The sequence below is a fragment of the Hyla sarda genome, chromosome 10 (genome assembly GCF_029499605.1).
Source record: "Hyla sarda isolate aHylSar1 chromosome 10, aHylSar1.hap1, whole genome shotgun sequence".
Taxonomy (NCBI): Eukaryota; Metazoa; Chordata; class Amphibia; order Anura; family Hylidae; genus Hyla; species Hyla sarda.
In genome coordinates this window covers 15,790,652-15,815,151 of record NC_079198.1, presented here as the reverse complement: position 1 = coordinate 15,815,151, position 24,500 = coordinate 15,790,652, and the positions used below count along the sequence as shown (strand labels likewise).

Here is a 24,500-nt window from a genome sequence, read left to right as displayed (position 1 = left end):
GTAGTTTTGCAACAGCTGCAGGCACCCTGTTTGGGAATTGCTGCCCTAAATAATGAATTAGACATATGACATCTTTTTGTCATGCTGTGACTTATAGTTCCACAATGCTGCGGCGCGTGTAGAGATCTGGAGTATATATTGCATTGTATTTATTGGGTATTTTGGAATTTTACATAGCGCTGTTTAGGGGAAAAAAAAAAAGAATTGGCGTAGACGCTCTTGGTATCTGGTTGCTATGGTGACACTTCCAGTTTATATTTGCTCTGATTTACATCCCCCCCCCCTTCCCCTTGCAATGTACGGAGCAGTGACGAGGACATTAGGGATAGATACTGATACATTTAACCTGCACTGATACATTGTAACAAACTGGATCTGTGCTGCGGATTTCTTTAAAGAAGCCCTCCAGGATTTAGTTTTTTTTTTGGTTAGTATGGTGCAGCACAGGCTATTAGAGAATATTTTAGGGGTTCTTGTGTATGCCTTGTGCTTACCTGTTGTAGCTGATGTGGCAGGCACGGGTTTGAAGCCCTACTGGTTTGCAATCCTATGATTGAAATTATTTCACTGAAATGATCAGGAGAGGAGATGTATAACTACGATGTATCCCGATTAGAGATGAGCGAACTTACAGTAAATTCGATTCGTCACAAACTTCTCGCCTCGGCAGTTGATGACTTTTCCTGCATAAATTAGTTCAGCTTTCCGGTGCTCCGGTGGGCTGGAAAAGGTGGATACAGTCCTAGGAAAGAGTCTCCTAGGACTGTATCCACCTTTTCCCGATTCCACAGCAGTATACAGCTAGAGCTAGAAAGGAGGTGTATAACTAGTATATATCCTGATCCTATAGGGATGGCAGCAGTATACAGATAAAGGTGGAGAAGAGGTGATGGAAAGAGAGCAGTATACAGATAGTGCTGGGGGGGAGAGGTGTATAGCTACTATATATCCTGATCCCGTGTAGATTGCAGCAGCAGTATACAGATAGTGCTGGAGGGGAGGTGTATAGCTACTGTATATCGGGGTATGACATCACGAGCTCCTGGCACCGGCTCCAGCGTTCGGAACAGTTTGTTCCAAACGCTGAGCAGCGGAGTACCCCTTTAAGGGGTTTAAGGAATTGTGCTTTGGATGTGAATGGAGAAGAACACTTCATGTTCCTCCAGATGAGTAGAAGTAACCCAAAGTTATTTACAGAGTTAGTTAAAGGGTAGCCCCCACCATCCTATTTTTTTTTTCTGTCCCTGCCTATTGCCAATCTATCCCTAACCTCCTCCCTGCTTTTAATTTTTATTTTTACTATATTAAAAATGCCTTTTGTCTGCCTGGCAGTGTGCTCACTACCAGGCAGACTTCCCCAGCAGGCACCACGTCACTGATGCCAGCTGGGGGGGACTTCCGCCCTTAGTTCATCTACACAGGGTGCCTCCAGCTGTTTCATCACTACAACTCCCAGCTTGCCCTGACATCTATTGGCTGTCAGAGCATGCTGGGAGTTGTAATATTGAAACAGCTGGAGGCACCCTGTGTAGATAAACTATTAGTTAGTTACATGCGGCGCTAGCCCGTCCCCTCCGTCTCCCTCCCCCACGCCATACCCCATTCCCTCCATCACAAACCCCCCTCCCCCCCCCCGCATACCCCGTTCCCTCCATCACAAACACCCCTCCCCCCCCGCATACCCCGTTCCCTCCATCACAAACCCCCCTCCCGCATACCCCGTTCCCTCATTACACTTACTGCAGAGTCCGGCAGCGGGCGTGCAGGGACAGCGGCGGCAATGTGCGGGAGGAGTGGCCGGGGAGCCAATGCGCTCGCTGAATGAAAAAGGACCAATGCCCGGCCGCATCGGTCCTTTTTCAGGCGTGACATCACACCAGGCTGCAGCCGGCCACTAGGAGGGAGACCCCTAGTGGCCGGTTTTCAAATGTAAATTAAACAATTTTAATTAAAAAAAAATAATAAAAGTATATTAGAGATATGTTGTAATACATAAGTACTACAACATATCAAAAAATAAAGTTGGTGACCGTGCCCATTTAACATCTTATATAGATCTGAACCATCATTCGAGTCCTGTAAGTTAGAACGCTTCCATTATGGATGCGCTTGGATCTGCGTGGCCAGTGCTGTGATGTGAAGCTGCAGCTTGAGGCGTATGTCATTTCCTATAAATAGGGTGAAATAAATATCTGCAGATCAATTCAGGAAGCAAGCAGTGATGTTGGCGGGCTCCATAGCTTCTGTGTAATGTGTTTGAGGCTGGAGGCTATCAGGCCTTAGGCTGTGTTCACATCAGCGTTAGGAACATCTGCTCTGATCCCTTATTGTCGTCTGAGACTAGATTTACATCGTGCCCCATCCTATTCTGGCTCTCTTGGGATCTTTTGCACTAGACGGCCCCAAAAACTGTTCGGAACACAGTTGACTCCATTGGGTCACCAATGGGTCCCGACAGTACCCATTGACTTGAAAGAGGTCCATTGGGAATCCTCACTATTTTTTTCTCCTCTAAACTCCCGTTGTTTTGAAGGAATTACAGATGAAGCTCCCTTAAAGGGGTACTCAGCCTCTAGACATCTGATCCCCATCCGAAGGACAGTGGATTCAGTATGACTAAGGCGGATACGTCCGCTGAAACGCATCATCCTGTTGTCCGCACTATTCTATCCTGATGTCAATGTGAAGTCTTAAAGGGGTACTCTGGTGGAAAACAGTTCCTAAAATGGACAGAGTTGTCAGCAGAGAGCACTGTGCTCATGATGTCAGCAGAGAGCTCTGTGTTCCAAAAAGAAAATAATTTCCTCTGTAGTATTCAGCAGCTAATAATTACTGGAAGGATTAAGATTTTTTTATAGAACTAATTTACAAATCTGTTTAACTTTCTGGCACCAGTTGATTTAAAAAAATAAATAAATAAAAAGTTTTCCACCGGAGTACCCCTTTAATAAAGATAACGTTTTTACTGTATGCCGCTGTGCTGGACCTTCTCCATTTCTTCATATGTTTCATGGTGGTCTCGCAATTTTTCTGTAATTTCCCCTCCCCCTGCAGAATGACTGTGGTCTCAGGTTTTTCCAGGTTGCTTTGCGGCCTGAGACATTACATCATTAGTCTGGTGTTCAAAGGAGAGGTCACGCCTCCTCCCATAGATGTGAATGGAGGGGTCATGGCGGCCCGCATCGCCAGTCATCAGCACGGAGCGGAGTTCGCTCCGTGCACCGAATGACAAGTACGTTGTGCCGGAGATCCTTTGGATAGGGGATAAGATGTTTACAGCGGAGTACCTCTTTTTAAAATTTGCTTATAGATTTCTTCTTCCCCTTTCAATTTAACCTCTCCCCTCTTTGGTGATTTTTCCTTTTTGCACTTTAGTTTTTCCCTCCTCACCTTCGTAAAATCAATTTTCCACCTAAAAATCCATATAGGGCTTGTTCTTTGCGCCAACAATTATACTTTTTAATGCAATTAATAATTTCACTACAAAATCTAGGGCGAAACCAGAAAAAAATTATTAGTGGGGGAAAATTTAAAAAAAAAATGTTTTTGTCATTTTTAGTGGCTTCCGTTTCTACGCGGTGCAGTTTTTAGTAAAAATTGCACCTTATATTTATTCTGTAGGTCCATATGGTCGCAAGTTTCATTGCCGTGTCTAAAGGGTTAATACCGGAAATCAGCCCGATCGGCGATGTCCGGCATTAGCCGCGGGTCCTGGTTGCCTATAGCAACCGGGTATGATGCGCGCTCACCTGCTGCTACAGAGGATGTAAAGTTAGTGTAATTCATTATATAGTGTCTATACCTACAGTGGGGCAAAAAAGTATTTAGTCAGCCACCAATTGTGCAAGTTCTCCCACTTAAAGGGGTACTCCGGTGCTTAGACATCTTATCCCCTATCCAAAGGAGATCATAGGTATACCTCAACTATGAGAGACATCATTAGTCTGGTGTTCAAAGTAGCCTGTCTGCTTCAGTGGGTGGAACGACTGCTGGGCGGGAAGAAGATCATTCTGCAAGAATTGTAATTTTTCAACAGCTGGAGGCACCCTGGTTAGAAAACACTGGTGGCTGATGTGTGGGACTGAGAAAAGTGACCTCACACTTACAAACAAGAGATCGTGGGACTTGTAGTTGGAGGGAGGGAACTCCAACAGGAAATAGCCATTTCACAGAAATATATCCACAGCATTATGGTGGACTCACAACATAGCCATTTAGCCCCAAGACAAGCGCAGATCCTTCCTAAGCATGTCCATTACTGTCTTCCAGGTACGTACTAAATCACCTTATGGTGGAGAACCCCTTTAACCCCTTCATGACCCCTCTAATTTTGATTCGGGACTCATGTTTTCTTCCTCTTCACCCTCTAAGACCCATTTTTATGTTTCCACTTACAAAGTTGTATTAGGGCTTTTATTTTTTTGTGGGACATGTTGTACTTTTCATTGGCATGCTTTGTTTATTGCGAAGCCAGAAGAAAATTGTATGTGAGGCAGAGTTGAAAATAATATGGAATTGCGCTATTGTGGGGAATAATTTTTATGGAGTTGACATTTAAAAGATATAAAGAAAATATATAAAACTAGAAAAAAAAATCTGTTCATTGCCATCGTCTGACTACTATGGCTTTTGGATCACTTTTTATTAAAGGGGTACTCCCGTGGAAATTATTATTTTTTTAATCTACTGGTGCCTGACCACAGTGCTCTCTGCTGACCTCTGCTGTCCATTTTAGGCACTGTCCAGAGCAGCATATGTTTGCTATGGGGATTTTCTCCTGATCTGCACAGCAGAGGTCAGCAGAGAGCACTGTGGTCATGACATCAGAGGAAATGCATTTATTTTTGGGATTTCTCTTTAGTATACAGCCCCTAAAAAGTACTGGAAGGATTAAGATTTTTTAATAGAAGTGATTTACAAATCTGTTTAACTTTCTGGCACCAGTTGATTTAAAAACATTTTCTTTTCCACCGGAATACCCCCTTACCATCTCCCCGGTCTGACGAAGCGATTCGGCGTGCAAACGGCCCGTCACCGAGACAATCTTTCCCCCCACGTCCGTCCACCTGTCCTCCCTGCTTGTTTTACCCTATGTCTTGTAAATAAAGAAGTAACTGCACAGGACTCCGCTGAGTGCTCCATTTTTTCAATTTTCTCCGTGATCCAAATGATTTAGAAATCTGTTTAAAGGAGTACTCTAGTGCTGAGTATTCCTGCTTCGTCCTGCCCGGGCTGAAAAATAAATGAAAATGAACCATCACTCACCTCTCTGGGTTCCCGCGGAGCGTCACTACAGCTGATCGGTCCTCCGGTCCATCCTCTTCATTCTTCCGGGTGTAACGAAGCGTCACATAGCGCTCAGCCTATCGCCGGCCGAGGCAGAACATCACAGCGGCCGGCGATAGGCTGAGCATCATGTGACGCTTCGTTTCACCCGGAAGTATGAAGGAGATGGACCGGAGGACCGATCAGCTGTAGTGACGATCTGCGGGAACCCAGGGAGGTGAGTGATGATTCATTTTCATTTATTTTGCAGCCCGGGCAGGACGGAGCAGGAATACTCTGCACTAGAGTACTCCTTTAACTTTCTGGCACCAGTTCATTTAAAAAAAAAAGTTTTCCACAGGAGTATTCCTTAAAAAAAATTTCTGGGATGTGATATGACCGAAAATCAGCAATTTTGGTGTTTTGGAGTTTTTTTTTTTTTTTTTTTTTTGCAAGTACGCCGTTCACCGCGCAGGATCAGGAATGTAATGATTTAATTGTTCCAAAAATTAACCATTTAAATGTTGAACATTGGAGCAATCTATGATGTCCAGATGTCAGTGACGCCATATTCTACCCTAGGAGAAGAACCTTTGTCATATGTCATTGGCTGGAGCAGTGCTTGCCAACAAGGGTGTCTGCAGCTGTTGCAAAACTACAAGTCCCAGCATGCCCGGACAGCCTTCGGCTGTCCATGCATGCTGGGACTTGTAGTTTTACAACATATGAAGGCAAACTGGTTGAGAAGTTGCTGTTCTGTTTTTCTTTCTTCTTCCTCACATTTCTATGCAGCGATAGCCCAGTAATACACAGGTCATTACACTTTGTCCTGGTGATGGTTTGTTTAGTTGTGACCCTTGGAAATTTGTAAATGATTCATTTTCATCTGAGATTTGGATCATTACACTGTGCTGTATTATTACACATCCTGTATTATATTCCAGAGCTGCACTCACTATTCTGCTGGTGGAGTCACTGTGTACATAGATTACATTACTTATCCTGTACTGATCCTGAGTTATGTCCTGTATTATACTCCAGAGCTGTACTCACTATTCTGCTGGTGAGGTCACTGTGTACATACATTACATTACTTATCCTGTACTGATCCTGAGTTATATCCTTTATTATACTCCAGAGCTGTACTCACTATTCTGCTGGTGAGGTCACTGTGTATGTACATTACATTACTTATCATGTACTGATCCTGAGTTACATCCTGTATCCTACCCCAGAGCTGTACTCACTATTCTGCTGGTGAGGTCACTGTGTACATACATTACATTACTTATCCTGTACTGATCCTGAGTTATATCCTGTATTATACTCCAGAGCTGTACTCACTATTCTGCTGGTGGGGTCACTGTATACATACATTACATTACTTATCCTGTACTGATGCTGAGTTATATCGTGTATTATACTCCAGACCTGTACTCACTATTCTGCTGGTGAGGTCACTGTGTGCATACATTACATTACTTATCCTGTACTGATCCTGAGTTATATCCTGTATTATGCACCAGAGCTGTACTCACTATTCTGCTGGTGGAGTCACTGTGTACATACATTACATTACTTATCCTGTACTGATCCCGAGTTATATCCCGTATTATATTCCAGAGCTGTACTCACTATTCTGCTAGTGAGATCACTGTGTACATACATTACATTACTTATTCTGTACTGATCCTGAGTTATATCCTGTATTATATTCCAGAGCTGCACTCACTATTCTGCTGGTGGGGGTCACTGTGTACATACATTACATTACTTATCCTGTACTGATCCTGAGTTATATCCTGTATTATACTCCAGAGCTGTACTCACTATTCTGCTGGTGGGGTCACTGTGTACATACATTACATTACTTATCCTGCACTGATCCTGAGTTATATCCTGTATTATACTCCAGAGCTGTACTCACTATTCTGCTGGTGAGATCACTGTGTACATACATTACATTACTTATCCTGTACTGATCCTGAGTTATATCCTGTATTATACTCCAGAGCTGTACTCACTATTCTGCTGGTGGTGTCACTGTGTATATACATTACATTACTTATCCTGTACTGATCCTGAGTTATATCCTGTATTATACTCCAGAGCTGTACTCACTATTCTGCTGGTGGGGGTCACTGTGTACATACATTACATTACTTATCCTGTACTGATCCTGAGTTATATCCTGTATTATACTCCAGAGCTGGACTCACTATTCTGCTGGTGAGGTCACTGTGTATATACATTACCTGTACTGATCCTGAGTTATATCCTGTATTATACTCCAGAGCTGCACTCACTATTCTGCTGTTTGTCATTAGAAAAACCTCTAACTCTTTAGCTGAACCCTTATAATTCATGCGGCTTCAATTGCTTGGTGCAGTGTGTGGTGGAAAAAGTGACCCTTGAATGTAAACTGTGATCACCTGCAGAATTGTGAATGCAGCTCTGGAATATTAAACAGGATCAGGAACGTAATTTTCTATAACTTTTCAGCACTTTAATTCCTTTCTTCTCATACTTTGTTTTTTCCCAGTTCCCTCCCAGGAATGCTGAGCAGAGATGGGAGTCCATGCCAGCTTTTGGGTATATGGCTGGCACCTCTTCCTCCTGCTGTTATCCCAGGCTGGCACAGCGACATCTGGCGATTGTAAGGGACAGCGGACTGTACTCCGCAGTTTGCCGGGATTCGTGAGCGACGGCCCAGGAAACTATTCAGTCAATGGCAACTGCGAATGGCTTATAGAAGGTGGGTTACCCCTTTACCCTTTGTGACTATGGGGGAGATTCATCAAAACCTGTCTAGAGGAAAAGTTGCCCATAGCAACCAATCAGATCGCTTCTTTCATTTTGCAGAGGCCTTGTTAAAAATGAAAGAAGCAATCTGATTGGTTGCTATGGGCAACTCAGTAATTTTTTTTTTCTAGACAGGTTTTGATCTCCCACTATATCTTTTTCATATCATGAGCACAGTGCTCTCTGCTGACACCTCTGTCCATTTTCATTGGTTTTTATGGAAAATCCCCATAGCAAACATGCTGCTCTGGACAGAGATGTCAGCAGAGAGCACTATGCTCGTGATGTCAGCAGACAGCTCTGTGTTCCAAAAAGAAAAGAATTTCCTCTGTAGCATTCAACAGCTAATAAGTACTGAAAGGATTAAAAAAAAAAAATTAATAGAAGTAATTTACAAATCTGTTTAACCAGTTGATAAAAAAATAAAAATAAAAAAAATACCCCTTTAAGTGGTATTGTTTGAGTGGTTTTAAAATGTTTTATTTTATCTTGCAGCCCCCAGCAGCAACTACCGTATCCTGCTCAGATTCCTCTTCATGGACACAGAATGTACGTACGACTATCTCTTTGTATATGACGGAGACTCCTATAGTGACCGTCTTCTGGCGAGCCTGAGCGGAAGCAGTCTGCCCCCCACCCTCGAGGCCACATCTGGAAAGGTACAAAACCTAGACGGATGGGATTTAGAGATGAGCGAATTTACAGTAAATTCGATTCATCACGAACTTCTCGGCTCGGCAGTTGATGACTTATCCTGCATAAATTAGTTCAGCTTTCCGGTGCTCCGGAAAAGGTGGATACAGTCCTAGGAGACTCTTTCCTAGGACTGTATCCACCTTTTCCAGCCCACCGGAGCACCTGAAAGCTGAACTCATTTATGCAGGATAAGTCATCAACTGCCGAGCCGAGAAGTTCGTGACAAATCGAATTTACTGTAAGTTCGCTCATCTCTAATGGGATTCTGTTGTAATGTTTGCAGCCCCCATGTCTTCCTCCCAGAATGCATATGGGACTAAATGATCTACAGAGAGGATATTCTTTAGATTTTTGTTATGCCCTAGATCAGTATTTCCCAACCAGGGTCCCTCACGCTGTTGCAAAACTACAACCCCCAGCATGCCCGGACAGCCAAAGGGATAACCCCTTTAAATTGAAAGGGGAAGAAGAAATCAGCAACCAAATTTTAACATTGCAGAATTTTCTGCAGATTAAATGGGTACTCCTGTGAAAAACAATTTTTTTTTTTTAAATCAACTGGTGCCAGAAAGTTAAACAGATTTGTAAATGACTTCTATTAAAAAAAAATCTTAATCCTTCCAGTACTTTTTAGGGGCTGTATACTACAGAGGAAATGCTTTTTCTTTTTGGATTTCTCTTCTATCACGACCACATGACCTCTGCTGTCCATTTTAGGAACTGTCCAGAGCGGCATATGTTTGCTATGGGGATTTTTACCTGCTCTGGACAGTTCCTAAAATGGACAGCAGAGGTCTCAGCAGAGAACATTGTTGTGGTCGTGACAGAAGAGAAATCCAAAAAAGAAAAGAACTTCCTCTGTAGTATACAGCAGCTTATAAGTACTGGAAGGATTAAGATTTTTTTAATTGAAGTAATTTACAAATCTGTTTAACTTTTTGGCACCAGTTGATTAAAAAAAAAAAAAAAAAAAAAGTTTTCCACGGGAGTACCCCTTTAACTTCGGCTGTCCAGGCACGCTGGACAGCCGAAGTTAAAGGGGTACTCCCGTGGAAAACGTATATATATATTTTTTTTTAAATCAACTGGTGCCAGAAAGTTAAACAGATTTGTAATTTACTTCTATAAAAAAATCTTAATCCTTCCAGTACTTATCAGCTGCTGTATACTACAGAGGAAGTTCTTTTCTTTTTTGGATTTCTCTTCTGTCACGACCACAACAATGCTCTCTGCTGAGACCTCTGCTGTAGTTTTTGCAACAGCTGGAGGCACCCCTGGTAGAAAATCTGTGCCCAGTAAACACTCATGAAGATGCATTACTCACTAATGTAACGCTGTCAATAGTAGAAGGATCCAGCTCCCAAGCAAAACAAAAATAAAGTTAAAACTTAGCGTTTAATTGTGCATTTAAAATCCGGTGATCCGGCTAAGGGTGCGTTCACACAGCCGTCTGTCCCAGTTTTTTTTCTCTGTTCCGGTTCCGTTCTTGCAGGCTGTAAACGGATTAAAAACTTTAAAAAAAATAAAAAATAAAAAAAATAAAACCCATTCATGTCAATGATTCTGTAAGAGAAAAAAGAGGAGACCGATACCGGCGCCTAGCGCATTACCCTTGGTAACAAGAGTAGTGAATTCAAGGGTTGACAGAGGAGACCATATAGATGGCCGCTCACCTTGAGTAGGATAAATTAAAGCCTGTCACCCCAGTGATAATGGGGTACTCAATGTGCGTGGAGTCGCTGCTGGCCTTCTGGGTTGCAGGGAACAGCTGCACTGCTGTCCTGTTGCGATAGAGGAGAAGCTTGCGAGAAAAAACTCATTTGGAGATGGCGCAGCAGCTTCTTTGGAAATGAAGGAGATGGACTGGATATATATTGTAAAAGGTTCGCAGTGGAACCACTTTTACTAAATCAAGAAAATAAATAATGGGGATGACGCGTTTCGGGAGGTGCCCTCCCTTCCTCAGATCAGGATGCTTACAGTCAGATCAGTGAGCTTATATATACACCAAAAAAACGCCAAGGTACAGGTAAAAGGGGCGTGGTTTGATGACATCATACAGGTAGACATATACAATAGATGATTTACACACTATAAATGCTTATTCTACATGTTTTATACACAAATATAAGGAAGAACACTTACATAAACATATATATAATAATAGAATTCATTTAGAGTATTTTAATTAGTGTGCAGCGGGCGCATGGCCGGAAGTGCGCGCCTGTCAGTGAGAACGACACGTGACACGTGACCGCGCATAGCCAATAGATGCCAGTGTGGATCGCTGATGTAAACAGTGCGATCCACGCTAGTGACAGCGGCTGCGGGCACTGGCATCTATTGGCTATGCGCGGTCATGTGTCCGTGACCTATCTGGGTAGCAGGAAGTACCACACCCCCAGACATATAACAAAACTTCCATGAACCCAGATGACCCATCTAAGCTCAGCTTTTCTATATGATTATTTATTTTTATAAACCCTGATTGATTGATCCTGTTTCTTGCAGATGCTCCTCCATCTCTTCAGCGATGCCAACTACAACCTTCTGGGTTTTAATGCCACATACAGTTTCTCCTTGTGCCCACAAGGTTGTTCTGGACATGGGACGTGCCAGGAAAATACCCAGTGTTTATGTGACTCGGGCTGGAGTGGGGATGGTTGTCAGATACCTGACTGTAGCACTTACTGCCATGTCCACCATGGAACGTGTAACCAGGTAAGTTATAGGGAAGCTGTAACAAAGAACAGTGGTGTGCAATCTGAGGCTCTGTTACTGCAGGGACACCACTAATCCCAGCATGTCCTGAAAATTGTAGTTTCCCACTGTTGGTGATCATGGTGCAAAGTCCTCTGTTCAGTCCTCTGTTCTTTAGTGCACTCTATTGCTCTTCTGCACCTAATATTAAAGGGGTACTCCGGTGAAAAACATATATTTTTTTTTTTTTAAATCAACTTGTGCCAGAAAGTTAAACAGATTTGTAAATTACTTCTATTAAAAAAAATCTTAATCCTTCCAGTACTTATTAGCTGCTGAATACTACAGAGGAAATTCTTATCTTTTTGGAACACAGAGCTCTCTGCTGACATCACGAGCACAGTGCTCTCTGCTGACATCTCTGTCCATTTTAGGAACTGTCCAGAGCAGCATATGTTTGCTATGGGGATTTTCTCCTACTCTGGACAGTTCTTAAAATGGACAGAGATGTCAGCAGAGAGCACTGTGGTCATTTAGAGCTCTGTGTTCCAAAAAGAAAATAATTTCCTCTGTAGTATTTAGCAGCTAATAAGTACAGGAAGGATTAAGATTTTTATATAGAACTAATTTACAAATGTGTTTAACTTTCTGGCACCAGTTGATTTATAAAAAAAAAAAAAAAAAAAAAAAGTATTCCACCGGAGTACCCCTTTACATATTAAAGGGGTACTCAACTGGAAAACCTTTTTTTTCAATCAACTGGTGCCAGAAAGTTAAACAGATTTGTAAATTACTACTTTAAAAAAAAAATCTTAATCCTCCCAGTACTTATCATCTGCTATATGCTCCACAGGAAGTTCTTTTCTTTTTGAATTTCCTTTCTGCCTGACCTTAGTGCTCTCTGTTGACACCTCTGTCCATTTTTAGGAACTGTCTGGAGCAGGAGAGGTTTGCTATGGGGATTTGCTCCTACTCTGGACAGTTCCTGACATGGACAAAGGTGGCAGCAGAGAGCACTGCGGTCACACAGAAAGGAAATTCAAAAAGAAAAGAACTTCCTGTGGATCATAACAGCGGCTGATAAGTACTGGGAGGATTAAGATTTTTTAATAGAAGTAATTTACAAATCTGTTTAACTTTCTGGCGCCAGAATAAATAGAGTACCCCTTTAAGTGTGTGCTGATTACGAATATTAAACCAATGGGACAGTGTTTCCTATGATTTGTTGATTCTCTTTCAGGAAACTCAACGCTGCGTGTGTTTTCCGGGATACATAGGGGAACGTTGCGATTTATCCCTGACTGATAACCAAGGCTCTGGGACCTGGTACAATGTGAGCGGTCAGGACCCGGCCTTTACCCCCCGCACTGCAGCTGCCGGAGCCTTTTTGTCTCCCTCCAACGCCCTTTACATTTTTGGAGGTGAGTCGGAAGCTTCTATGTGATGAGTTATGATGGGTGACCTGGGTGTTGTATTTAATAGATTTATTTTTTCTCTTTTATAGGTTTGGATCTGAATTCCGCTCTTCAGGATATGGCAGTGTATAACTTTACATCAAATATCTGGGAGAGGAAGAACTATTCTCCTAGTCCGGTATGTGTTTTATCTTGTAGGAGAAAGTTCATTATGATGTTTAGTTCTATATTAGGAGGAGAAAAGTTTGAAGCTCTTATAAGCTTAGAGCAGTGTTTCCCAACCAGGGTGCCTCCAGCTGTTGCAAAACTACAACTCTCAGCATGCCCGGACAGCCGTTGGCTTTCCAGGCATGCTGGGAGATGTAGTTTTGCAACAGCTGGAGGCACCCTGGTTGGGAAAATCCTGGCTTAAACCTTTATTAAAGGGGTATTCCAGGCCAAAACTTTTTTTTATATATCAACTGGCTCCGGAAAGTTAAACAGATTTGTAAATTACTTCTATTAAAAAATCTTAATCCTTCCTATAGTTATTAGCTTCTGAAGTTGAGTTGTTGTTGTTTTCTGTCTAATTGCTCTCTGATGACTCACGTCCCGGGAGCTGTGCAGTTCCTATGAGGATATTCTCCCATCATGCACAGCTCCCGGGACGTGACCTCATCATTGAGCAGTTAGACAGAAAACTTCAGAAGCTAATAACTATTGGAAGGATTAAGATTTTTTTAATAGAAGTAATTTACAAATCTGTTTAACTTTTCGGAGCCAGTTGAGAGATAGATAGATAGATAGATAAAAAGCTTTTGCCTGGAATACCCCTTTAAATCTTACCTGTGGATCGTGTGACTGCATTGTGTTTCCCTGTTTTCTTTAGGCTGCTCGACACTCGCACATTGCGGTGGAATGGAATGGGACCTTGGTGTTATTTGGTGGGGAGCTTCCTGGTGGGCGACTGACTAATGATACCTGGGTGTTTTTGCCCCTGGAAGAACGCTGGGTGGATCTGAGCTCATATAGTGCTATGCACCCCCCTCCCCTGGCCAACCATGCAGCTGCCACTGTTGATAACTGGCTCTATGTGTTTGGAGGTAAGTCAGTATAAGGCCTAGCTTGCTTTATATTATATATTTTTGTGTGTACTGATCCTGGGTTACATTCTGTATTATACTTCAGAGCTGCACTCACTATTCTGCTGGTGGAAGCACTGTGTACATACATTACTTATCCTATAGCTCTGCGGTATAATACAGGATATAACTCAGGATCAGTACAGGATAAGTAATGTAATGTATGTACACAGTGACCTCACCAGCAGAATAGTGAGTACAGCTCTGGAGTATAATACAGGATATAACTCAGGATCAGTACAGGATAAGTAATGTAATGTATGTACACAGTGACCCCACCAGCAGAATAGTGAGTACAGCTCTGGAGTATAATACAGGATATAACTCAGGATCAGTAAAAGATAAGTAATGTAATGTATGTACACAGTGACCTCACCAGCAGAATAGTGAGTACAGCTCTGGAGTATAACACAGGATATAACTCAGGATCAGTACAGGATAAGTAATATATGTACACAGTGACCTCACCAGCAGAATAGTGAGTACAGCTCTGGGGTATAATACAGGATATAACTCAGGATCAGTACAGGATAAGTAATGTAATGTATGTACACAGTGACCTCACCAGCAGAATAGTGAGTACAGCTCTGGAGTATAATACAGGATATAACTCAGGATCAGTACAGGATAAGTAATGTAATGTATGTACACAGTGACTCCACCAGCAGAATAGTGAGTACAGCTCTGGAGTATAATGTTATCTAGGATTAGTGTATTTGACTTAATGTATTTGACTCAGCCACAAAATTTAAAAGTTAAAACCTCAGGATTTTTTCAAATTAATATAAATAAATGGCTTTGCTTCCCAGGACGCACATCTCGGGATGTTTTTTCCTCTAAGATGTTCCGTTTCAACCTCCACTTGTGGGAATGGGAAGAGGTGCTCCCCGCTGGAGGAAAGCCCCCTGCAGCCGCAGGCCATTCCATGGTGTTCCACTCTGCATCCCGATCTCTAGTGGTTTATGGTGGACACAGACCGTCCACGGCCCGGTAAGAACTAAATCTGTTACTGCTGATCTATAGCTTTCCAGCTCCACTGGATTAGGTTACTCCACCTGTACGTGCATTCAGCTGTAGCAATGTGACGTTTGTAAGTATCTGTGGGTTCAGTTCTGTTTACTGATCATTGATCATCAGCCAGGTCCCATGCATTGAACTTTAGCATTGCTATAAGGTATCGATCAGCTTCTAATGATTAGTAAGTTTAATATAATAAATGGGCATATATATATATATATATATATATATACACACACACACATACACACAGTGACCCCCCCGACCTACGATGGCCCCAACATATGATGAAATCGACATACGATGCTTTTCTATGTCGGGGCCATCGCATTACGTGCTATCCGGCAGCGCAAAATGCTTAATGTTCCCCATGTGGTGCGGTAAGTATTACTTACCCCTCCAAGATGCTCCGGGGTGCCCTCCGGGTCCAGCGATGGTCTTCCGGTGTCTTCTCGGCCCTCTCCGATGACGTCAATACGCTGCTGCACACGTCATCCAATAGGAATGGCGTACGCAGCGGCGTAATGACGTCGCTACGCAGGCCCAGTAAGGTCTTGCTGAAGACAGCAGAGGACCGGAGAAGACCAGGAAAGCCCAGCGGAGGATCGGAGAAGACCAGGAGAGCCCAGCGGAGGCCCGGGGTCACCATCGCGAGCGGTGGGGACAGGTGAGTACAGCTTCCTATACTTTACATTGCACGAATCCCTCAACATACAATGGATTCGACAAACGATGGCTCGTTTGGAACGAAGTACCATCGTATGTTGAGGGACCACTGTATATATATATATATATATATATATATATATATATATATATATATATATCAGCTCACCACCTTGTAGACTCTTTGAAATCGAGGAACTTCAATTGTCTTTAGGAAGCACGAAACAGATGTCCAAGCCACATACTTGGTGTGAACAGATCCTTAACGAAAATTGTGTAGAATTCCAGTTCCCAAAAATTATCTTTTAAAAATCCAAAATGTATTTCACGTGATTAAAAGTTAATAAAAACCAAAGAAGGTGGTTTAAAAAGCATAGCAGAATGTGGCAAACAGTGCTGTGCCATGACTAAGAATCATGATGGTTCGAAACGCGTCGGAGTTTCTGTAATGCTTTTGAAACCACCTTCTTTTGTTTTAATTTTTTCATTAACATTTAATCATGTAAAATACATTTTGGATTTTTAAAAGATAATTTTTGGGAGCTGGAATTCTACACTATTTTTGTTAAGAATAAATGGGCACTGTTCCTTCTAAATAGTCTTTTGACGTGTCAGTGTGAGTGTCCAGACCCTCACGTTCTCTAACTATAGCTAGGTATAGCACTTAGCTGCACTATTCTCTTCCCATTCTTCTGCAGGAGACGTTTTCTATTGTAAGTCTATGGAGGGAGATAAAGATCACAGCAAGTCAGGGAGTGAAGTGCTCAGCCAAGTGCTTCTCCCAGCTATATCTAAAGACCTCCGACCAATTAAAATCTTTTGCATCTTTCTAGGACGTGTTAAAGGGAAAAGGACACTTTAAGCTTTAATGAGTACTGTTAAATATAGAAGCTTATCAGCTTTTTATAAAATAATCATGGGTCAAAGGAAATGTAAGGGAAATATGCTTAAAAGGGGTACTCTGCTGGAGCCGGCGGCGGGAGCTCGTGACCTCATAGCCCAGCCCCCTCCATGTAAGTCTATTGACTTCAACAGAGAAAATAAAATACGCAGCAGCAAATACGCAGCAAATACGCCTTGTGGGAATGTACCCTAAGACCGTGTTTTCCAAACAGTGTGTCCCCAGCTGTTGCAAAACTACAACTCCCAGCATGCCCGGACAGCCTTTGGCTGTCCGGGCATGCTGGGGGTTGTAGTTTTGCAATGGCTGGAGATACACTGTCCTCTAAGACCTAAACATCCTATAATCTCATATGCTTTATTGTCCACATTTCTTTATAGTTTACTTGTTTTATTACATTTAATATTTTTGCCCTCCATAGGTTCAGCATACGTGTGAACACCACAGATTTGTTTCATGTGGATTTGAATTACTGGACCACTCTGAAGCCCCGCGAGGGTAACCGCGGGGGTCCTCGAGAAAGAGCCTTTCATAGTGCCACCATCATAGGAAACTACATGGTGATATACGGTAAGATTTTCCTCATTTATCTAAATTACAAGACGCACATTTTCCGCTGTGGTTCCCGTAACAACTTTTGTGATATTATATAAAGGTTTTTTTTCTTGATTTTTTTTGTATTAAATAAGAAATTCTGCAACTTTCCGGTATATTTTGTTTCAGTTCCTTTATCATTTTCAAGGTCTTTGCTTGCTGTCAATAAGTGGAATCTTTGTTATTGCAAAACCTCTTGAGCTAATACTTGTCACAGTAGACAAAGGATTACACAGGCTGGATACAACTGTAGCAAACCTTGCCCTGTGAGAAGTACAAGGTCAATACATTTAAATTTTTTTTAATTTTTTTTGCCTGTTTAAAGGGTCTGTCCGGTGAAAATGATCTTATCTCCTATCCACAGGATAGTGACAGTAGCTGATCGTGCGCGGTCCGACAGATGGGAACGGCACAATCTCTGGAACTGGACCCCGGTTCTCGGTAAAGAGCACAAGTTGTCCATTAATTTCTATGGAAGCGCCAGAGATGTCCAAGTACTGTGCTTGGGTCTCTTCATCGCTGCCATAGAAATAAATGGAGCATGTGCAGTCTACAGCACATGCTCCTCACTGAGAGCCAGGGCCCCGATCCAGCAGTCGGACCCCTGTGATCGGCTACTTACTCTCCCCCATCCTGTGGATAGAGGATAAGTTTATTTTTTTTCCCCCACAGACAACCCCTTTTAAGGTAAGCAAAAGTGCATATAACGATACAAAATTTTGTTGCACGGATCTGCATCATTAAGGTAATGGACATGTAGTGGCAGAAGAAAGCAAGTTGATAGTTGATCCAGCGCTCAAATAAAACAATTCCGTCTTTATTTAGATATGTTAAAGGGGTTATGCAGGAAAAACTTTTTTATATATACATATATATACCGTATATACTCGAGTATAGGCCGAGTTTTTCAGCACGATTTTTCGTGCTGAAAACACCCCCCTCGGCTTATACTCGAGTGAACTCCCCCACCCGCAGTGGTCTTCAACCTGCGGACCTCCAGAGGTTTCAAAACTACAACTCCCAGCAAGCCCGGGCAGCCATCGGCTGTCCGGGCTTGCTGGGAGTTGTAGTTTTGAAACCTCCGGAGGTCCGCAGGTTGAAGACCACTGCGGCCTTCAACATCATCCAGCCCCCTCTCACCCCCTTTAGTTCTGAGTACTCACCTCCGCTCGGCGCTGGTCCGGTCCTGCAGGGCTGTCCGGTAAGGAGGTGGTCCGGTGAGGAGGTGGTCCGGGCTGCTATCTTCACCGGGGAGGCCTCTTCTAAGCGCTTCGGGCCCGGCCTCAGAATAGTCACGTTGCCTTGACAACGACGCAGATACGTCGCTGTCAAGGCAACGGCTCTATTCCGGGCCGGAAGCGCGGAGAAGAGGCGCCCCCGGTGAAGATAGCAGCCCGGACCACCTCCTCACCGGACCACCTCCTTACCGGACAGCCCTGCAGGACCAGACCAGCGCCGAGCGGAGGTGAGTACTCAGAACTAAAGGGGGTGAGAGGGGGCTGGATGATGTTGAAGGCCGCAGTGGTCTTCAACCTGCGGACCTCCGGAGGTTTCAAAACTACAACTCCCAGCAAGCCCGGACAGCCGATGGCTGCCCGGGCTTGCTGGGAGTTGTAGTTTTGAAACCTCTGGAGGTCCGCATGTTGAAGGCCGCAGTGGTCTTCAACCTGCGGACCTCCGGAGGTTTCAAAACTACAACTCCCAGCAAGCCCGGACAGCCGATGGCTGCCCGGGCTTGCTGGGAGTTGTAGTTTTGAAACCTCTGGAGGTCCGCATGTTGAAGGCCGCAGTGGTCTTCAACCTGCGGACCTCCGGAGGTTTCAAAACTACAACTCCCAGCAAGCCCGGACAGCCGATGGCTGCCCGGGCTTGCTGGGAGTTGTAGTTTTGAAACCTCTGGAGGTCCGCAGGTTGAAGACCACTGAGGGCGAATGATGAGAAGAGGATAATGAAGGGGGGGGGGGTGTGGGGATGATGAAGGGGGGTGGGGATGATGAAGGGGGGGGGGTGTGGGATGATTACAAGGGGATGATGAAGGGGGGATGTGTGGGATGATAAGGGGATGTGTGGGATGATGACAAGGGGATGATGAAGGGGGGATGTGTGGGATGATGACAAGGGGATGATGAAGGGGGGATGTGTGGGATAAGGGGATGTGTGGGATGATGACAAGGGGATGATGAAGGGGGGATGTGTGGGATGATGACAAGGGGATGATGAAGGGGGGATGTGTGGGATGATAAGGGGATGTGTGGGATGATGACAAGGGGATGATGAAGGGGGGATGTGTGGGATAAGGGGATGTGTGGGATGATGACAAGGGGATGATGAAGGGGGGATGTGTGGGATGATGACAAGGGGATGATGAGGATGTTAATGACGGGTCTGGATGATGACAGGGGGGGATGAGGTATTTCCCACCCTAGGCTTATACTCGAGTCAATAACTTTTCCTGGGATTTTGGGTTGAAATTAGGGGTCTCGGCTTATACTCGGGTCGGCTTATACTCGAGTATATACGGTATATATCAACTGGCTCCAGGAAATTAAACAGATTTGTAAATTACTTCTATTAAATTAAATCGTAATCCTTTCAGTACTTATGAGCTGCTGAAGTTGAGTGGTTCTTTTCTGTCTATGTGCTCTCTGGTGACACCTTTCTCGGGAACTGTCCAGAGTAGAAGCAAATCCCCATAGCAAACCTCTTCTACTCTGTGCAGGAGACAAGCAGAGATGTCAGCAGAGAGCACTTAGACAGAAAACAACAACTCAACTTCAGCAGCTGATAATTATTGGAAGGATTAAGATTTTTTTTTTAATAGAAGTAATTTACAAATGTAACACCTAACCAAAGAGTAGGAAATAAATGTCTGATCATTTGGGGGGGGGGTCCAATCTTTTGGGATCTTTGGCATGCTGCTCGTGTATCTTCGGCTGTCTCCTAGAGGACGCATGGCGGGGACGTGTTGTCCCCTCTTTGTGCACGAGGAGAGCCAGAGTGCCGTGCCGGAAATAGTGGGGGTCCCAGGGGTCAGACCCCCTGCAATCAGACACTGATCCCCTATCCAAAGGATTGTGGATTTTTCCTAGTGGACATTTTCCTAAACCTGAGTACCCCTTTAAACTGAACTGTGTGTATATATATTTTTTTACTCTGGATGATATGGGTTTTTGTTTTGTTTTTTCCAGGGGGAAACCTGCACATTCACTACCAAGAAGAGAAATGCTACGATCAAGACATTTTCTTCTACCATCTTGGATGTCATCAGTGGGTTCCCAGCAATATCCTGAGCCAGATCATGCCTCCTCATCACGGTAAGTATATTTATGGTAAAATTCACTGCTTCGGTACCATACATGGCAACTGCTGTAACTGGCCTCCACAACTAGCCCATCAGACACCCATATTGCTTTGCGTGTAAAGTTCACCAAAGTGTTAGTTAGTTCATTTGATGGATGGGGGTCAAAAGCATCTTCCAGGCCACCTATCTTCTAGGGCGTATAAAGGCATGCTGGTAGTTGTAGTCCGGTTGTACTGGAGCCGTGTAGAAGTAGAAAAAAAGAAAGGCCCAAAAGAGCCGCCTTGTGCGTTACCCTAATAAACGGCCCCACAGATGTGGGGGCAGATGCAGGGTCTATAAATGGCCGCTCCCCTAGAGCGTATAGTATATACGCATATAACCTCAAGCAGAGGTAAAGTAGATAGGGGATCCCGTGCAAGCCCGCAGGTCTCAGGATGGAACCAATTGGAAATCCTGAAATGGAACTGGGTATAGCAAAGAGAAAACGATCTCCATAAAGGCGCCCAGGGATCCAAGTAAATGTCACAACCAAGTCACGGGAGTGAATTCAAGCTTGTGTTTCAGGGTGTACAAATACCTTCATCAGATTGGCAGATTAATACCTTAATATTAATAATATTAATCTGCCAATCTGATGAAGGGGTTTGTATACCCTGAAACGCGTCATTGCAACTCAATAAACTTGAAGCTTGAATTCACTCCCATGACTTGGTTGTGACATTTCCATGGACACCTGGGCGCCTTTATGGAGATCGTTTTCTCATTGCTATACCCGGTTGTACTGGAGGACAGTCATGCTGTGCCCAGACACCGACAATATACAGCACAGTGCAATTTATATAATTTTGTATGGAAAATGATTTTTTTTATAAATAAATAATAAAAGAAATAAATTATATATATAAACACATATACACACACACAGTAGGTGGCCCGCTCTGCATTCCCTCTATGTGCGTGTGGATTTTCAAGCTGTAAAGTTATATTCTTTAATATGTAATCCTTAATTCTTGCAGGACCGCTGACTGCCGGTGGTGGCCGCTACTCCCATGTAGCTGCTCTTATGAAGGGTGGAGTGTTGTTAGTTGGCGGAGGCTACAGCGGCACTCCCCGTGGAGACCTTCTCGCCTATAAGGTGCCTGTGTCTGTGTACCAACCCCCTGTGCAAGATGTAAGTATATAAAAGCACATATGTTTTATTGTCTTTGCCTATAGTAGTGTTTCCCAAACAGGGAAAGAAATCCCGGCACTCACCTTTTCTTCTGCCAAGTGTGACGTGTCTATTAACACAGTGCAAGTAACAAGTAGACGCGTTTCGGCCAGAGCTTTACTCAGACTCAGGCTTTGGCCGAAATGCGTCTACTTCTTACATGCACTGTGTTAATAAACCCGTCACACTTGGCAGAAGAAAAAGTGAGTGCCGGGATTTCTTTCCTTCCAGAAAAAGTGAGTGCCGGGATTTCTTTCCTTCCAGAAAAAGTGAGTGCCGGGATTTTTTTCCTACCAGTGCACCACTACTGGTCTCGAGTGCCGACCCGTCCTGTTGTCTTTCCCAGCCAGGGTGCCTCCAGCTGTTGCAAAACTACAACTCCTAGCATGCCCGGACAGCCGTTGGCTGTCCGGGCATGCTAGGAGTTGTAGTTTTGCAACAGCTGGTGGCACCCTGGTTGGGAAACACCGGCCTATAGAATGGATATAACCTGTTTCTACTTACTTTTGTAGTATCACTTGGACTACTGCTCCATGTATACAGACGAGATGATCTGCTCCAAGGACCCTGAGTGCACGTGGTGCCATACAAGCTGCCAGACCCCTCAGCCCAATAAAATAGTAAGTACAATTCCAGACCAAGCTTCCTTTTTTTTTTTGTCTTTTATATGCAGTACCCATTAATTGCCTTATTGTTCTATGTTTTACCAGTGCCCAGCCAAGAGCTGTCTAGGACTTGCCCGACTCCTGTCAGACTGTCAGTCCTGTCTGGTGTTCAGCGGCAACCAGACGTCCTCTTCTCACATCCCCCGCACTTTTGGGTGGTGTGTCCAGAATGAAAGCTGCATGCCGGTTTCAGGTGCGCTGTCCTTTTTATAACTCCGGCCTTTTTGTTAGTTTTTGTCTTCGCCTTTGCATTGGCTTTACTTTTTGTGACCGTGTGTTTCTCACCTTTTGCTTCCTCCAGATCGCTCCACTTGCCGGGTAGGACAGATCTCCGGGACATACGGCTGGTGGGGTAGCCAGAACACGTTCGTCACCTCTCTAGATGGCTGTCGGACCAACAATTTTCTTCCTGGTCTCCACCTTATCACCTATCAGCAGCCACGCAATGAGTCCCAGCCAGATCGGGTAAATCTGTGTTCCATTCTTGTGTTAAAGGGGTACTCCGGTGGTAAATTATTATTTTTTTTACTTAACTGGTGCCAGAAAGTTATACAGGTTTGTAAATTACTTTTATTTAAAAATCTTAATCCTCCCAGTACTTATCAGCTGCTGTATGCTCCAGAGGAAGTTGTGTAGTTCTTTCCAGTCTGACCACAGTTCTCTCTGCTGCCACCTCTGTCTGTGTCCACAACTGCCTTGAGCAGGAGAGGGTTTGCTGTAGGAATTCACTCCTGCTCTGGACAGTTCCTTACACAGACAGAGGTGGCAGCGGAGAGCACTGTTCAAACCCCTCCTCCTTGGAAGAGTGGTTTACGGAAATAGCCCATACCCAACATATGGAAGAACTCCTACCTGTGCGCTCTGCGGATGTGGCCCGCTTTGGCGCCCTGCTTCGCTGTTGGAGTTTTGCTCTTCTCAGAGATTTTGGTCCCTACACTGATGGGCCAGGAATAAATAATTAAATAATAAATAAATAGTCCTTTCATTGTAACGTACCATAAGCTAAATCGTTCTCAAAATTAATGAATTAAAGGGGTATTCCAGGAAAAATACTTTTTTTTTTTATATATCAACTGGCTCCAGAAAGTTAAACAGATTTGTAAATTATGAAGCAAAGAGGAATGGTAGAAAAAGTCGGCAGACTCACCAAAGACTTCTTTTCCAGGGTAATTTCTTTATTTCATACTCACATATAAAAAGGTAGATACAAAAGGTGGGAGAGGGATCACAGTGGGGGGTATTCACTGTCTGGCGACAGACTCTGTTTCGCTCGGTGCTCGAGCTTCTTCTGGCCTGAACAACTAGGAATAGTAGGCTGGTTCTTATACAGGTGGGTTCACAGGTCTAATTTCTTAGTACCTCCCAACTGTAGTGACGTCTGGTGTGAAGGCGTTAGCTTAAACACAAGCATAGATTACGCCTTCCGTATACCTTCTGTCATAAGAAAACAGCTTATTATAAGAGTTCTTATGGTACCATAAACCCACTATACATCCAATAGAAGGCCTCAGCAAGCACGACGTCCATCACAGTTTAAATCAAGAAACCGCATGGATACCGTACCCAATGTGGACAAGGAAATTAACATCAAAGACAGTAATCAAGATTCAATTGATAGAGTCCACCCTTTAGGAAAAGACACACACGGCGAGGACGGAAGAAAAGATCTGAAAGAGCCAAAGAAAAGAAAAACAGACCGTTGAGACAGGACCATGAAGGAACCGGCCGGGAGCACCCTCTGTCTAATGTTATCAACTTTACTTCAGAGACATTGAACGAAGCGACAGTCTCATTGTTATCGAGAGGACTGAATTATGGACTGACAGAGCGGTTCGACCCCGTGACATTCGAAATAGACTTGGCTAAGTCGTTACGGGACATCAATCTATTTAAATTTTTCTACAATAAAAATATCACTGAGCAGACAAAATGCGAAGCAGATTCACCAGCAAGGATAGATAGTCTAGGTTTTTTTCCCAAAGAATGCACTCTACTAGAACAGGAATGTATAGAAATGCTGGCGAGAGATTTTGGTGAACCTAATTATGTAGAAAAAGAGGAATATGACCAGTTACCATTCACCAAAGGAAAGAGGTCTAAATTTAACCCCCCGATACCACCCGGGGGGCAGTTAGATTTATTCCAAA

At 43.7% G+C, this 24,500-nt stretch overlaps 1 protein-coding gene and 1 long non-coding RNA gene across 2 annotated transcripts in view; one reads left to right on the top strand and one right to left on the bottom strand.

Annotated features, from left to right (window-relative positions):
- MEGF8 (multiple EGF like domains 8) overlaps positions 1-24,500 on the top strand; it is an 83,668-nt gene that overhangs the window by 473 nt on the left and 58,695 nt on the right. The window contains exons 2-14 of the mRNA XM_056543801.1: positions 7,808-8,020; positions 8,563-8,726; positions 11,275-11,484; positions 12,704-12,884; positions 12,968-13,056; positions 13,747-13,960; positions 14,809-14,989; positions 17,005-17,153; positions 20,366-20,491; positions 21,495-21,649; positions 22,201-22,308; positions 22,399-22,546; positions 22,655-22,818. Coding sequence (XP_056399776.1) covers positions 7,834-8,020; positions 8,563-8,726; positions 11,275-11,484; positions 12,704-12,884; positions 12,968-13,056; positions 13,747-13,960; positions 14,809-14,989; positions 17,005-17,153; positions 20,366-20,491; positions 21,495-21,649; positions 22,201-22,308; positions 22,399-22,546; positions 22,655-22,818 — 2,076 coding nt within the window. The 5' untranslated portion in view covers positions 7,808-7,833. The remainder of the gene's footprint in view (positions 1-7,807; positions 8,021-8,562; positions 8,727-11,274; positions 11,485-12,703; positions 12,885-12,967; positions 13,057-13,746; positions 13,961-14,808; positions 14,990-17,004; positions 17,154-20,365; positions 20,492-21,494; positions 21,650-22,200; positions 22,309-22,398; positions 22,547-22,654; positions 22,819-24,500) is intronic.
- The window catches only part of LOC130294226 (uncharacterized), a 59,454-nt gene that overhangs the window by 12,017 nt on the left and 22,937 nt on the right, over positions 1-24,500 (bottom strand). The window lies entirely within an intron of this gene.